At 48.8% G+C, this 14,967-nt stretch overlaps 1 protein-coding gene across 4 annotated transcripts; it reads left to right on the top strand.

Annotated features, from left to right (window-relative positions):
• Positions 1-948: 948 nt before the first annotated feature.
• LOC135291836 (serine/threonine-protein kinase PAK 3-like) lies at positions 949-14,315 on the top strand. 4 transcript variants are annotated; one of them, XM_064406083.1, is made up of 14 exons: positions 949-1,245; positions 2,054-2,185; positions 4,997-5,131; positions 5,409-5,616; positions 5,656-5,744; positions 6,140-6,431; positions 7,344-7,407; positions 8,100-8,148; positions 8,914-9,026; positions 9,696-9,813; positions 10,502-10,601; positions 11,051-11,247; positions 12,566-12,703; positions 14,077-14,315. In XM_064406083.1, the coding sequence occupies exons 3-14, from the start codon at positions 5,039-5,041 to the stop codon at positions 14,158-14,160; spliced, it is 1,545 nt and encodes a 514-aa protein (XP_064262153.1). In that variant the 5' UTR covers positions 949-1,245; positions 2,054-2,185; positions 4,997-5,038; the 3' UTR covers positions 14,161-14,315. The 4 variants fall into 4 exon arrangements, with proteins under 4 accessions (XP_064262153.1, XP_064262152.1, XP_064262154.1 ...); XM_064406082.1 differs by having other exon boundaries at positions 967-1,245; positions 5,409-5,744; XM_064406084.1 differs by lacking the exon at positions 12,566-12,703 and having other exon boundaries at positions 969-1,245; positions 5,409-5,744.
• The last annotated feature ends 652 nt before the right edge of the window (positions 14,316-14,967 follow it).

The following is a 14,967-nucleotide window of genomic DNA, read 5'->3' as shown; positions in this document are numbered from 1 at the left end:
CCCCCTGTTTGTTTCCTGGCACTTTCTGGGATGGGCCTACCATTAATGCATTGACTTGAGTAGCCAAATGAGCAGAGAGTGACCATAGGGATGGCACCTCTCCTTCTTCTGACCATGGAAAGTTTTCTTTTGCTGCATAAGAGAAGCTGAAATTTTCCGACTGCTGAGAGACAGAGCTGCAGGTGTTTCCTGTGTGCCCAAGCAGGCATTTTCATCCCAACACATTTCTGCAGGCATCTTAATGTGTCTGTGTGGAATTTGAGATTTAAATGTTTGTTTCCTTACCTGAGGAATACCTGGTGGATTTCCTTTCTTTCCTTCCAATTACCATGGTTTTCAAGAACAAAGGAGAGAACTTGATGAGTTTTGTTTTATGGCAGCTCTGCTTAAGGGACCAAGAAGCATGGCAGAGATGTCTTTCTTGTACTAATCCTTGGAAATAGCAGAGTTAGTATAGCAAAGTCCCTCTTCCAAAAAGCCTATCAAGCTGGTGTGAATTCTCAGAGAATCAAACGTGCTTTGCTGATGTAGTTCCCACTTGTTAGGTCAGTCAATGAAATCAGCTGCCAAGTCAAGATCTGCAGGATGTTGGAAAAGATGTGGGGTTTGGGTTTTTTGTAGGTGAAGGAAAGTCATCTCTGGGTCTCTGCCAGGGCAGAAACTGCCACTGCAGAGTGGAGCTTAAACAATGGGCTCAGGGAGAGCAGTTACAGATGGGCAAAGCAGCAGGTGGAGCCTCCCTGTTTCCTTTTTCCCCAGCCTCAAATCCTGATAGGCACAGGAGGGAAACAAAAGCTGCAGGAGCCCAACCTGTTTTCACCTTGCTTGTGTGACTTCTGGGCAACTGTTTACAGCAAGTTAATGAGAATTACTGCATGCAACTGATTTTTTTTTTTTTAAACCACCTGAAGGAGAGGATTTTAGAAGCTATTTTAAGTGTTTACTAGAACAGGAGTATTGAGTGTTAATGAAGAATTTGTATTTTCTTGATCATGTTTGTATTCTTTTGCTGGCTAAAGAGGTTGAAGTGTAGGAACAAGCAAGAACATTGTCCTGATGTCTTGGTGGCTGTGTGAATGAAATGTGTCTCCTGGAGCGATGTTGTGAAAGGGAAAATAAGCTCTGTTTGGATTGACCTCTTGTGTGGGATTCACCAGCTCTGGAACTTTTCTCACAGCATCTGATTCATTTTCCCTGCCCACTACAGGTCACATAAAACATGTACTCAGCGGAGCTGCTCCTGAGGTGAGTGAGAAAGGAAGATTTCATGTTCCTCCTATTTAAAAAGTCAGGAGGAAGCTGTCACCTTGGCTAGTAGCAGAAGAGTATAGAGGGCCAGAAACGACGGCCAAAAGAAAATCCAGAGAGAAAAGCCCAAAGAAAATAAAAATAATTCCCATGATTAAAAAAAAAAAAAAAAGAAAAAAAAAAAGAAAAAAGAAAAAAAAAGTGGATAGTTCCTAATTTCAATCTCAGAAATCTGAAGAAGGAGAACTCAAGAATATCCATAGATGCCCATATGACAGTGCTCAGCACAAGGGCTGTTGCCCTGCCAAACCTGCCCTCAGTGCATCCAAGTGCTTTAGACACTGGAGTGGCTCACTTGCATCCTGGGGCTTGTAGGTGTTTTTGGTACGCCAGGAGGAGAAGCCCTGTTTTTTTCTCTTTCTCCAGCCAGCAATGGGGCTTCTGCACAACATTTCCAGCCCTTTTCCAGTCCTGGATGGGATTCTGCCCAGTTCTGGTTTTCCCTGTCTGCAGCAGCAATAGCAACAACGTTGCTGGCTCTTTGCTACTTGTCCATTTCTGAGCTTGCAAGAAATATAAGCTCTGTTTTGCAGATACAATGTTGCTTGCTGATAGCAGACAAGAAGGAATATCCAATTCATAGCCATATAGTGTTGAACTGGCCCATTTTAATGGGGATGGAGAGAATGCCATTGCTAACACAGTTGATAAGTTCTCCTTAGAAGATGTGGCTGTAGATGCCAGGAGAAATGAGGTTAGAAATGGTAGGTAACTGGCTGTCCCTCATGCTTCTCTCTTGCCACAGGAGACAAATGCAACAGCCATCTCTCCCCTGGCTCCCTCTGCTCCTGGAGAAGAAGGCAAAGAGGAGCAAAGGGAGCAAGACGACCACGAGACTCCAGCCGTGGTCACAGCCCAGCCTGATCATCCCAAGAGAGTAAGTGCCAGTTGTGGGTGCTGCTGTCTTTAGGGCAAGGCAGAGGTGCAAGTTTCTGAGCAGCCAGCACTTGCTGTTGCTGGCCGAGGAGGCGGAGTGCTGGAGTCCTGCAGGACGTAGCCATTTCCTGCAGGCAGTGCCAGCTGGAAATTGGCCTTTGCCCTGTCATGTCGAGGCACCGAAGAGCTGGGGGCTCTGGATGGGCTTTTGGCTGCCTGGCTCAGTGAAGCTCTGTCTCTGGGCTTCTGCAGTGCATTGGCCAAGGGCACAGGTGGTGGTGCTGGCAGTCCCAGGGTTTTGTTCCTTTGATTTTCCCTAGTGGAAAAGTGTTTGGCTTGTGGAAGTGTTCTGCAGTTTTCTTGAGCAGTTCTTCACTTATACAGACTATTTTGGTCCAGCTGTCTTTTGCCTTTTGATAAGCTGCAAGGAGATGAGTGTGCTGCCCGTGAAGCTGTGGGGGGCCATTCCTGTCCCGTGTGGCCAAGGAAAGGAAGCGCGTAGTTGTGAAGGCTTCTGGTGAGGCAAAAGGCAGAATGGGCGAGTTTCTGGGCATCACTTTTTCAGTGAAGTCTGCAGCTTTGGCAAGTGCCTTGGAGTCTGGGGTGGGGGTGAAGGTGCAAGTCCTTGAGTGCTGTTTTGTGTCGCTCAGAACAGGAAGGACATGTTGAAATGTTGGATGCAGTATTTGCAGTCAGATGGGCAACTTTGTGTCTAGGGAGCTGCATGGGCCAAAAGGAGCCAGGGCTGCTGCCGGTCCAGAGCAGCTGAGCAAGAGCCAGCCTGTGGCCAGGTGGCCAAGAAGGCCAAGGGCATGGTGGGCTGTGTGAGCAGCAGAGGGGCAGCAGGAGCAGGGCAGTGAGCGCCGGCCTGTGCTGGGCAGCGCTGCGGCCGCAGCTGCAGTGAGTGCTGTGTGCAGTTGTGGGCCCTGTGAAGCAGCAAGTCCTTGAGGGGCTGGAGCGTGTGCACAGAAGGAGACGGGAGCTGGGCAAGGGTGTGGAGCATAAGCCCAGGGAGGAGGTGCTGAGGGAGCTTTAGTCTGCACAAAGGGAGGCTGGTGAGCGACATTCAGATTTTGCTCACTCAATCAGAATATTTTAGCCACTTTTGGAATTTACTTTTTTTTCCTTTTTTTAAATTGTTAATTTTTCTTTTCTTGGAGGATGAGGCTTGTTCATTTTCTTTTTTTCTCTACCATGCTACTTTTCCTCATTATTTTCTGCCCTTTTACAGTACTTGTAGTGGGTCGGCTAGAATTTTAATTTCCAATGTGTCACTTCTGGGGAATTAAGTAGTTTTTCATGAGATGACATCATTCCGTACAAAGAGCTTGCTGCCGATGGATCTGTTGTGGTTCCAGGCCGGCCAGTATGGCATTAGAGATCACTTTCAGGTTATCAATGTCTGTTCCTTTTTGCAGCCCAGGGAATCAGAGTGTGTTTTGTTTGGGAATTGAGCAGGGTATCAATGGCCTTTCATTCCAACTGGTCCTCAGAGATCAGAGGAGCAGGGAGGGGCTGTGCTTTATTTCTGATTACAGCCACTTTAGCAGCACCATTGTGGTTGAGTCCAAGAGAAGAACTTTCTCCAGCACAGATGCACACAGTGCAGTTCCCAGTGCAATCTCTGGGTCAGACCAATTTCCATAAGGACCTACACACTCCAGGTTCCTCAGGGATGTGGTTTCTTGAAGCAACAGAACAGACACATCAGGATTGTTGCTGACTGGGGGCACTGGCTACCAAGTGTTGATGTGTGTAACAACAGGGAGGACAGTAATAACAGATTATAGTAGTGAGATCTATCTCTCTCTCTTTCTCTCTCTCTCTCTCTCTCTCTCTCTCATTAACATTTAATAACTGAATTTTCCCATCTCTGGTCCAAGGATGTCGGAGGTGCAAAGCTCACCTAAAGCATCCCTTTCAGGAGAGGATTAGTGACATATTCTGTCGACCGATTCTGAGCAGGCAGAGATGTTTCCCCCTCCAGGCATGGTGTTTTTCTCCTCAGAGCTGTTTTCCTCCTCTGGTCTTTTCTGCCCTGAAGTCCCCACTTAATTCTTCAAATTTCTGTCTGTCCTAGAGAGGTGGAACAATTCCATGGTTCAGTGGTGTTTGGTGACTCTGCTCATACATGCATTACATGACACATGGTTTCCTTCACTGGCATCCCCATGGGTGTGTAAGTGCATTTGTTAATGGGGCCTTATGAGAGTCTCTGTTACTGCTGGTCACAATTCTCAGCTGACAAAAGAGGGAGAAGAAACACCTTGGTCCTCTTCCATATACTGAGGTGGCCATAGAGGCTCTTTGACATCCATCAGAGGATCTTTGCAGGCATCCTTATCTCCTGAATGACAGGATTTCTAACAAGAGTGTAGATGTCAGAAAGGCAGGAATGCTGCTGCAGGCCTGAGGAGAACGTGAACTGCAGAAGTGTCTCTCCCAAGGGCTGAGCTCAGCCAGGAAGCCACCTGCAGAGCCAGGATGGAGCTGTGGGACAGGGCTGGGTGTCAGTCACTACTGAAAGACAAGAGGACATGGCAGGAGCAGAGGGAGGCCCTCACCAGAGCCTTGAGGAATGCCACACCTTCCCTGTCAGCTGCCTGACAGGCTGTTGGAGCTTCAGTGCCAGATGGCCCCTGATTGTAGTGCCAGGCTCACTTTGGAATCTGTGCCTCCCCTCGGGCAGGGAATGACCCAGGAGAGCAGCAGCACAGAGCTTTGGGAATGTGTGAGCCCATCAGCCTTTGAGTCTTGGCCCACAAATATCGTATGGCAAGTCGAAAGCCATCTTCTCTTGCTTTCTGTGCAGGTCTTTGTAGAGAAACAGCAGGAGCAGACTGCTTTATCAGAGATGCCATGCCAGGCTCAGGGAGAGCTGTTTCCAGCCCGAGAGCAGGAAGAGCAGCTCAGGCAGCAGGTGGAAGAGGCACAGCAGAATGGCCAGGTAAGCCTGACTGGCCAGGTGACAGAGGGAAGGGCAGGAAGAGGGGCATAAAACAGAGCTCTTGGGCGTGAGGAGGCCAGGAGTACAACAGGCACTGAAAGCACAGAGCCTTGGAATCTGCAGAGATCAGCACTGGGACAGGAGGTTTGCAGTGGAAGCAGAGGTGGGTAGGGAAGCAGAAAGAAGTGGCTAAATAGATGTACTTTTGAGGCTGCAAGAGGAAAAAGCTGAGCCTGATGGCAGCTGCCAGTCACTTGCTGTGCATTTGTGTGTACAGAACATCAAGTCAGAGCCCCAGGCAGAGCTGCCTGAAGCTCAGAGTGCCATCATGGCAGTGAAGAGGAGGAACAAAGATGAGATGAGAAGAATTCAAGAGGAGATGAATCGCCATCAGCACAGGAGCGATCAACAAAACCAGGTAAGTGAAAGAGTGGCAGCCACTCCACTCATGAAACTTCCCATGCATTGTTGTTTACAGACCATCAAGGAAGATGTGGAGGCAGAGCTGCAGGAATCTGAGGACAGGAACAAGGCAAGGGAGAAGAGGCTGGAGGAAGAAATGAAAATCATCAGAGAGAAACTTAACCGCCTCCCTCAGGCTCTACAAAATGAAGTGAGTGAAGGAGGGACAGCCAGTGCAGTCACCAAACTGGTGTTTTCTGCCCTTCTTGCTTTTCCACTGCAGAGCAGCAGGGAATGGGGCCGTGCCTCTGAGTGCCATCCTGCTCTAGTGTAGATCACAGTCACTCTGAAGGACATTTCCTGCAGTGCTGAATCTCAGCTGCTGCCCTGGGCAGTGGGAGTTTTCCTTTGGCCTTTTGGCCAGCAGTCATCCAAATTGATTCTTGCTGGCCTGTTCCTGCAGTGGAGCATGGTGACCCAGATGGAGGACGGAATCCCTGTCTGTATCCCTTGTAAATCGGTTCTTTCCCTTTCCTCACAGTCAATGACTCTTGGCTGACAGGGACAAGCTGTAGTCTCTGACTGCTTTGTTCTCTTTGACTTGAGGTGCAAGTGTCGACACCTCACCTGGCAGCCTGCAAAGACTTCCAGCAAACAACTGGCAATGAAGGGCCCCAAGGTTGGTGTGAGGCACAGGAACTGTCCCCACCAGAAGTGCGACAGGTTCAGCACATCATGGGCTCTGGCATTAAACCTGCTGCTGCAGCAGCATTACCTGGAGGAAGATATACTGTTGAATCTTGGAAATCAAGCTCGGACAGTTCGTTCATCACCAGTTCTGACAACAGCATGGCTGCTCCAAAATGGGAGATTGAGGAGAAATATCTGCAGATACTGGGTATGTCTGGTGTATTTCTCATATGAGGGACAGTGTACTCTGTGCACTTTTTCATACCTGATTCCCACTCTTTCCCATGACTCTTAGAATCCTACTCATTGGCCCAAGCCCTGCTCAGATCACTCTCTAGGAAAACACATCAAGTCCTTTGTGATTCTGCAGCACAACCCCATCAATCTGCTTCTTGCCCACAACAGCTGCCAGTGCTGTGCTCTCAGATAAGACCTGGTGGGGCTGAGAGCAGAGCCCAGTGGATTCTGGGTCTGCCATCACCTGTTGGGACAAGAAGGGCATTGATCTGCACCTCGCTGTGTCTGATCTCAAAGCCCATCCTGCTGTGTCCTGAATGGGGGCAACAGCTTGTACGGGGCTCAGGCTGCCTGTGGCGTCTTCCCACTGCTTGTCAGTGCTCACGCTTGGGCTTTGCCAACCTTGTTGTGGTAGCTGCCCTGTCCCTGAGGGCTGGTGGGACTGCAGAGGCTGGAGCCTTCCTTAGATGGGAGAGGGGCGTCTTTGAGCTCAGCCTGCTCATAAAGGGTGAGGGTCCTCATGCTGAAAGCCCTGTCAGGATTGGTTATAGCTTGAGCTGCTGTGGTTTACAAACAGAAAGGCATTATTTTGGCAAACTGCTGAAAGATTGAGAAGATGTCCTCCTCTCCTGGGAATGCATCTCCCTGTGCTTTGTTTCCTGTCAAGAGAACTCTTCAAAGGACTGGACAAAGTCAGTCTCTGTGCCAGACATCTGCACTGCAGGGCTGCCTGTCCTGTTGCTGTTGTGGTTGTTGTGGTTGTTGTTGTTACCCAGCTGACCACAAAGGACTCAGAGCCCCAGAGAGTGGGGCTGCCTTTTGTATATCCTGGAAGCTGGCATCTCTGCTTTAAAGTGAGCATCTTGCACTTTGTTTCCCTCAGGGAGAATGGTGACCATGGAAAATCCCACAATGAAATACACGGAACTGGAACACATTGGCAGCAGGTGAGTCCAACTGCAGTTACTTCTGCACAGCCATGGGCCAGAAGTTTTTCTGGTGGAATGTCTATCCAGCATGAAGTCAGGCCAGCTGCAAACATGTTCACACCCTTTGGATAGATTGTCCCATCTTTTAGCGCTGCTCAGAATTTGTGAGTGTGCTCAGAAGGCTTTGTCAGAGACATCTCCGTGCTGCCGAGGTCTTGCCTGCATCAAGGGACAGAACCTGGAATATCTTCTCTCTCAAGTATAGGACAGCATTGTGTTAGTTTCTTTAGCGTTTTTGTATGTCTCAAAATCATACTGACACACTAATGAACAAAGAAGAATCCTGCTTGCATGAAAGAGCAACCTACCCCCTATCAAAGCTGTCAGGTTACAGTTCTCAGGAACATTTATTTCCTATGGTTTGCTGAAGGAAGTACTCTGTGGTTAGGATAGGAACCACACAGTTTAGAAACTGAAACCCAAGATGAAAGAACAAACTCCCTTTAGGAGCTGAGGCAGTGAACCCCAATGCTTCAAGAACAGGCCCAGTGCCCATGCACTTGAGAGGAAAATGCATCATCTGCCTTCTGGCAGAGCCCTCCTGCATCCTGCAGGTTTTGGGCATTTACAGGAGACATCTCCTTTGTGGGCTGGCTTTCACTCCAAGAGCTAAACAGCTTCTCCTTTCTCTGCTTCTGTTTTGTTTCTAGGTCTTTTGGAGATGTGGTTAGAGCACTCGACAATGCCACATGGGGAGAGGTAAATGTCAACAGCCCCCAGAGATTCTGCTGCACTCGAGGGCTTTCCCCTCTGCTGTGAGCTGTGGCTGGAGCTTTGGGTAGAGCTGTGCTGAAAAGGCACAAGAAGCACAGACTGGTGCCAGCCTGCAAAATACATCTGGGGCTTTGTCCTTCTCAGCTGCCAGAAGGAAGGCACGGAGGGCAGCGGTTCCTTTCAGAGAAGGACGCGCTCACTCGCTCTCCATGGCTAAAACAAAGGTGGTGCCTTAGAGCACCTCACTGCCCTTTGGGGCTACAGCTTCAGAGTCCTGAATTCTCATTTCTGGCTGCCAGCAAATACATCTGAAAGTTCCTGGCAGTTCCTTAGCCACCTGCAGTGCTGCACTTGGGAACTGCACATAGGGAGAGATCTGCAAGGCATCCCTAAAAGCCCTAAGCTCTGCCCATAGCCCAAGATGTATCCACAGAGTATCAAGGCCTGGATTACTTCTTCTGAATCCCATCCAAAGCAGCAGAGAGTGTGGTCAGAGGTTTGTGGCTGATAGTTGACACACCACTGATACCAAGTTGTCAAGGCAACATCAGTGGCCCCACATGTCCTGTAACTGCCCTCCAAGGGAGCAGAGAAATGGGCTGTTGGAATGTCAGTTCCTAATTACTGCAGTGCTAATCACAAGGCAGTTTGGCACAGCTCAGCTGTGTCATTGCAAAATCCCTCACTCCATATCTGTTGTGGTCTCTTGCCACCAACTTCTCAAGTTATTGGTTTTCAATGTCTCTTTAGGTGGCTATAAAGAAAATAAAGCTTCGAGGACTGAAAAGGAAGCAGCTAACCGTTAATGAAATCATGATCATGAAGAGGCATAGGAGTCCCAGTGTTGTGAATTATTTAGACAGGTGAGAGGTCATGGTCTTATCCCGTGAATGTGCATTTGCATAGAGCAAACATGAGAGGTTAAAAACTCACTTTGGTCAGGGGCAGAAAGTGGAGCTGTTAATTATTTATTAATATTTCTCTTCTCATCTCCAATAGATGAGGCAAGAGTGCATCTTGTCTGCATGAGTCTTCCCTGGCACACATAGTTTGAAAATTATTCAAAAATATTCAAAACCTGGATCAGCTGTATCTTACTAAGTCAATACCCTCAAAGATCACTGTCTCCACAGTTTTTCAGGATTGATTTTTTAAAGTTTCTTCAATGCTGATGAACCTTCCTAAAGTGGATTTGTGGATTTCCCTTAGATCCTTGCCTCTCTTTGCCATTGCTATGCATGCCAGGAAGACTGGGTCCTTATTTCCAGAAGCACCATGCCTGACAGGCTTTTTGCCTGGGCTGTTACTAAACTGCACTTTTTGCTTGCAGGCCATCTAAGCCATCTCCTTGTTCACATCTGTGCCTTTCTCCTTCAGACTGCATAGACTGTAAACAATGCACAGCCAAGAGGGAATGTCTATTCCTTTGATTCTGTCCTCGTCACAAAGGCACTTGGAAACAAGAAACCTGGAAGGAAAATATCAACGTAGCCATGCATGTTTATCTCCACGCCCTTGTTTCCTTCTTTCAGCTACCTTCTGGGTGATGAACTCTGGCTGGTTATGGAATACATGGATGGAGGCACCCTGAGCGATGTCATCAGCAAGAGCTACCTGTCTGAAGAGGAGATGGCAGCCATCAGTCGGGAGGTCAGCAATCCCATCTGTGCTGCCGAGGGCTTGGGCAGGATTGTCTGAGAAACAGGGGTTCAGGACAGGAGAGGTTTCATGTGCCAAGCTTTGTTTGTGTGTTGCTGCTACGCTGTGGGCAAGTAGAAGAATCTCAAGTGAAATGCCTGCCAGTGCCCCTGCACTCACTGAACTCAGTTCTTGTACTCTTATCTCCTGCTGTTGTGTTCTCACTCTGCCTCTTGTATTTGCTCTTCTCCATCTTGCCTCTCTAAACTTTTGCCTGTCTTCACTGCATTCCTTGCCTGTAAAAGCAAAGGTGCTGGTGGCAGGATTTGAAAGGAACAGCAAAGGAAAAGAGAGAGACTCGTTTCTCTCAGTCCTCAGCTAAAAAGGATAGGAGTGCAGCCAAAGCGCTGTTTGCTTCTGAGGTGCACATCCCCTGCAGCAGCAGTCATCCTGGCTGGTGTGCAGGGGACAGTCTACAACAGCACGTGCTGTTGCTCTTTCAAAAGCTGACAAGCCTTTCCTTAGAAAGGTCCAGCTCTGCAAGTGTTGCAGCAGCAAGCCCTTCCTCTCAGTGGCACTGTCTTCTGCCATTTTTTCCCATTCCCCTGGAGAGGGAATCTTTTTGATTCTTTGTGCCCTTTCTTATGTGATAAAATCACATCACTTAGTTTTGCCTTCTTGTTTCTGTTTCCTTTCTCAGTGCCTGAAAGGACTGGATTTTCTTCACTCCAACCATGTGATCCACCGAGATGTGAAGAGCAGCAACATCCTTCTCAGAACCGACGGCTCTGTCAAGCTGGGTCAGTATATTCTTGGTCAGGTGCAGCATTCCAGGGATGTGGGTGTGGGGCTGCTTGGAGTGACTGCCAGCTCCTCAGAAATGGTGCTGGTGGCAGTGCAGGGACATCTGCTGTGAGCTGGTGACACGGCTGCAATGTGCACAGAGGCATGACAAGGAACAAGCAGCCAAGAGTGGTGTTGCTCTGTGTGTCCCTTCCACAGGGAGGGAGCTACAGGTCTAAAGCTTCCAAAGAACAAAAGCCACTGCTGGAGGTAGTGTAAAAAAATGTGAGGATTTTTTAAGTCGCCAATGCCATATTTCCTTGGCTAAAGACCTGAGAAAACAGAGCAGGGACAGTTGTCCAGGAGATTCAACAGCACATTCTCAAACTTCTACTGAGAAATTATTTTGCTTGGTTTCCTAATTGCACAGAATAAAATAACAACAGTTGTTTTGCTTTCTCCTCAGCCGATTTTGGCCTGTCTACTCAACTCACTCCTGAGAAGAATATACGGAGCTCGTTAGCAGGGACTGCTTGGTGGATGGCACCTGAAGTGGTGACGTGTCAACCATATGGCCCCAAAGTGGACATATGGTCTTTTGGAATTGTGGGAATTGAAATGGTGGAACAAGAACCTCCTTACTGGAACCAAAGTCCTGCCTCGGTAAGGAGCAAATCCTCACTGATCCCGCTGTCTTTCTCACCTGTCCCATGTTCTGTGTGCCATTGGACAAAATCCCATTGCCATATGCTGGAAGTACTTTCAGCACAGTGCCGTCCTAAAAATGTCCCTGCAACACATCAGCGTCTGCTGTAGTTTTGGTTGCATCAGTGGGGGAACTCAAGCCTTACCACATTCAAACAAACTCCATTCTCAGGCAGCACTTGCCTTTGGGTTATAAGTGGTTCCAGTTCTTTTGTCTGTGTAGATGGCCCCAATAGCAGGAAACAAGCATCTTAGAACTACTCTTATTCTTCCAGAAATGAAGGAAGGAAACCCAAACCAAACAGAGTTTCTAAAACTGTGGTTTTTAGAGAGGGACTGCATCCCCTGTGCAGTTTCTTCTTGCTGGGAAGCTTGCCTGAAATCTGGGCAGGAGGGTGTAGAGGCCACAGAGTCTCTTCTGCTTCTTCTGCAGTGCTGCTGAAACACTCAGTGACCATGTTTCTCTCATAGTTGAAGCCACGTTCTCCACGTCACCAAGCCAGAACCTGGTGATGTGGAGAGCCTGCCAAAACCTGCCAGTGTATCCTGGCACTTTCTGGGATGGGCCTACCATTAATGCATTGACTTGAGTATCCAAAGGAGCAGAGAGTGACCATAGGGATGGCACCTCTCCTTCTTCTGACCATGAAAAGCTTTTCTTTTCCACATAAGAGAAGCTGAAATTTTCACAGTTGAGAGACAGAGCTGCAGGTGTTTCCTGTGTGCCCAAGCAGGCATTTTCATCCCAACACATTTGTGCAGGCATCCTCATGTGTCTGTGTGGAATATGAGATTGTAGGTGTTAGTTGCCTTACCTGGGGAATAACTGATGGATTTCCTTTCTTTCCTTCCAATTACCATTGTTTTCAAGAACAGGAGAAAAAGCTTGATGAGTTTTGTTTTATGGCAGCTGTGCTTAAGGGACCAACAAGCACTGCAGTGATGCCGTTCATGTACTAATCCTTGGAATTAGTATAGTAAAGTCCCTCTTCCTAAAAGCCTGTCAAGCTGGTGTGAATCCTCAGAGAAGCAAACGTGCTTTTGTTGATGTCGTTCCCACTGAGTAGGTCAATGAAATCAGCAGCCATGGCAAGATCTGCAGAATGTTGGAAAAGCTGTGGCTGCATCGGGGTTTGGGTTTTTTTGTTGGTGAAGGAAAGGCATCTCTGGGTCTCTGCCAGGGCAGAAACTGCCACTGAAGAACAGGATTTAAACAGTGGGATGTGGGAGAGCAGTTACAGATGGGGAAAGCAGCAGGTGTTTCCTTTTTCTCCAGGCTAAATTCATGATAGCCTCAATAGGGACCCCACAGCTGCTGCATCCCAAGCTCCTCTCAGCTTGGCTGCGTGACTTCCTGAGCTGCTGCCTGCAGGCAGACGAGGCGCGGCGCTGGTCTGCCAAGGAGCTCCTGCAGGTAAAATGCAAAGGGGCTGCAGGTGAAACAGGGTGCGAGGGATGGGCTCCTCCTCTATGGAAGTCCAAGGCATCAGATGAGCCCCCTTCCTCCTCACCTCCACTCTTGGTGCTCTTCAAAGGAAAACAGTGAGGAGTCCTAGACTGGGCTGGGCTGGCAGGGCCCTGTAAAGGTCATCAGGTGCAAGTGTCCTGCAATGAGCAGGGACATCTTTAAAGAGATCAGATTGCTCAGAGTCATTTTCCACCTGACCTGGAATGGTTCCAGGGACAGGGCAACTACAAGCTCTTGGGGCAACCCATGCCAGGGTGGCACCATGCCATGAGGAAACAATTTCTTCCTTCGACCTACTCTGACTTGATCCCCTGTGTGTTTAAAATTTTTCACCCACATCCTATTGTAACTTGTCCCGTTCAAAAAGGTGTCCCCCAATTTCTTCAAAGCCAATCTGAAGTTTTGGAAAGTGGCAATAAGTGGCTCTCTGGGGCATGTTTTTCACACAACTGAATAATTCCACCTCTCTCTGTTTTTCCTGAGAGGAGAGGTACTCTGTCCTCTGACTGTTTCTGCTGCCCTGTTTTGTAATTTGGTGATGTGCTCCATTTTATCCAATGGCAAAAGAACTGAAGTAGAGCAATGCAGGGTACAGAGACATGCAAAGGTGGTGCAGGAACCCAAGGAAGCCAGGCCTGGCCGAGTGGTCAGAGATTTGGCTGTGGGCAGGAGGGACTGTGGGGGGCTCACTGTGAGCCTCTGAGGGGCCCTGGTTTGTGCCCCCACCCCACCCTTGGAGGTTTCTGGCCGGCAAACAGGGAGAGCTGAGAGGGACTTGTCCCAGCCCCATCTGCTGCCTGGCATGCTCAAGCAGACAGGAACTGCCCCAGGGTTACTGCCAGGTTGTGTGGCAGAGAGGGAAGTGCAGCAGCCAGTGCCACTGGGCTGTCCCTGCTGGGAAGGAAGGTGCCATCCAGCACAGGAGGGGCAGGGCATGGAAAGGTAGACACTGCTCTGTCTCCCTGTGGAAATCAGCACAGTGCCTGTTGTTCAAAGAGAGGGACCAATGTGATTCATTGGAGTTTCCTGAAAGGAAGAAACTCCAAGGACAGAAAGCAGCATTTCTAGAGCATTGGCAGGGCAAAAATCCCAGCAAGATGAAGACATCACAATAAACAGATGAGTGGGATTCTGGGCCAGGGTTGCCTGTGATGGCAAGGTCCTGCACATAAAGATGGAGGTGCAGATGGTCCCATTGTTCTACTTTGTGGGTCTTTGTAGGAACCAGAGGAATCCTCATGGAGCCAGTGAAGCACTGAGCTTGGAAAGTCATGGTTCACTGTTCTTTGTTGTTTTTTTTTTCTTTTTCCTATGGACAGCATCCATTTGTGACATCATCCAAGCCAGCATCCATCCTGGTACCACTCATCATTGCAGTGGAGAAGAAGAAAAAGAAGAACTAGGTGACGAAAATGTAACAATAATTTGAAGATGTTAACTTCATAAGAAATTTAAAGTAGAATTGTAGAGTTGGATTCTAGAGTAGGGCTGTTGAAGAGTTTTGTAAAGTAGGATTATAGATTAGGATTGGAATTAAATAAAGTTTTGGAAACATGTACTCATTTGGAAGACTCCCCTCCTTCTTACCCCCTCAGAATATTCAACATTTCCTTCTTGTTTTTTATTGGTGCTGAATCACACTTCAGGCTTCTTTTGTATGGTTTGTAAGTGGGGAAGGTTCTTCTTCATCCATCCTCTCCAGACCAAAATGCCTTTGCAATATGACCCACTGGCCTGTTTTTGCCCAGCTGTGGTATTTCTAGTGGAGGCAGAAAGGGCAATGGTATTTGCAGGAAAACCAAAGGAGTGGGGCAGCCAAGACTTCCTGTGCAGATTCAGGCCTGCAGCTGTGACTCGAGAACATTTGGGTTCCTGCCACTTGGATTTGTATCCCCAAGTGCAATGTCTTTGGCGGAAGGAGAGCCTTGCTCAAGTGAGAAAGCAGAAGGATCAGAGAGGGGGCTCTGAAAGGTCTCCTCTGGTGCAGAGCTGGCAGCGCCTGTGAGGTGAGAGCGGGCCCGGCCTTGGCCGGGGTGCAGCCCCAGCAGAGGCCTGGCAGAGCCCGGAGCAGCCTGAGCCTGGGCAGAGGCAGGCTGGAAGGAGGCCCTTGGAGCTGCAGGAGGCAGCAGCCGGGCCCTGGGTGCCTCTTCCTGGCAGCGGGCGAATCCTCCGCTCTCAGAGCCCAGGTGGCAGCTGGCTGCTCCCGAGGG

The sequence above is a fragment of the Passer domesticus genome, unplaced genomic scaffold (genome assembly GCF_036417665.1).
Source record: "Passer domesticus isolate bPasDom1 unplaced genomic scaffold, bPasDom1.hap1 HAP1_SCAFFOLD_130, whole genome shotgun sequence".
Taxonomy (NCBI): Eukaryota; Metazoa; Chordata; class Aves; order Passeriformes; family Passeridae; genus Passer; species Passer domesticus.
Note: the sequence above shows the minus strand (reverse complement) of the source record. Positions and strands in the feature narration are given on the sequence as shown.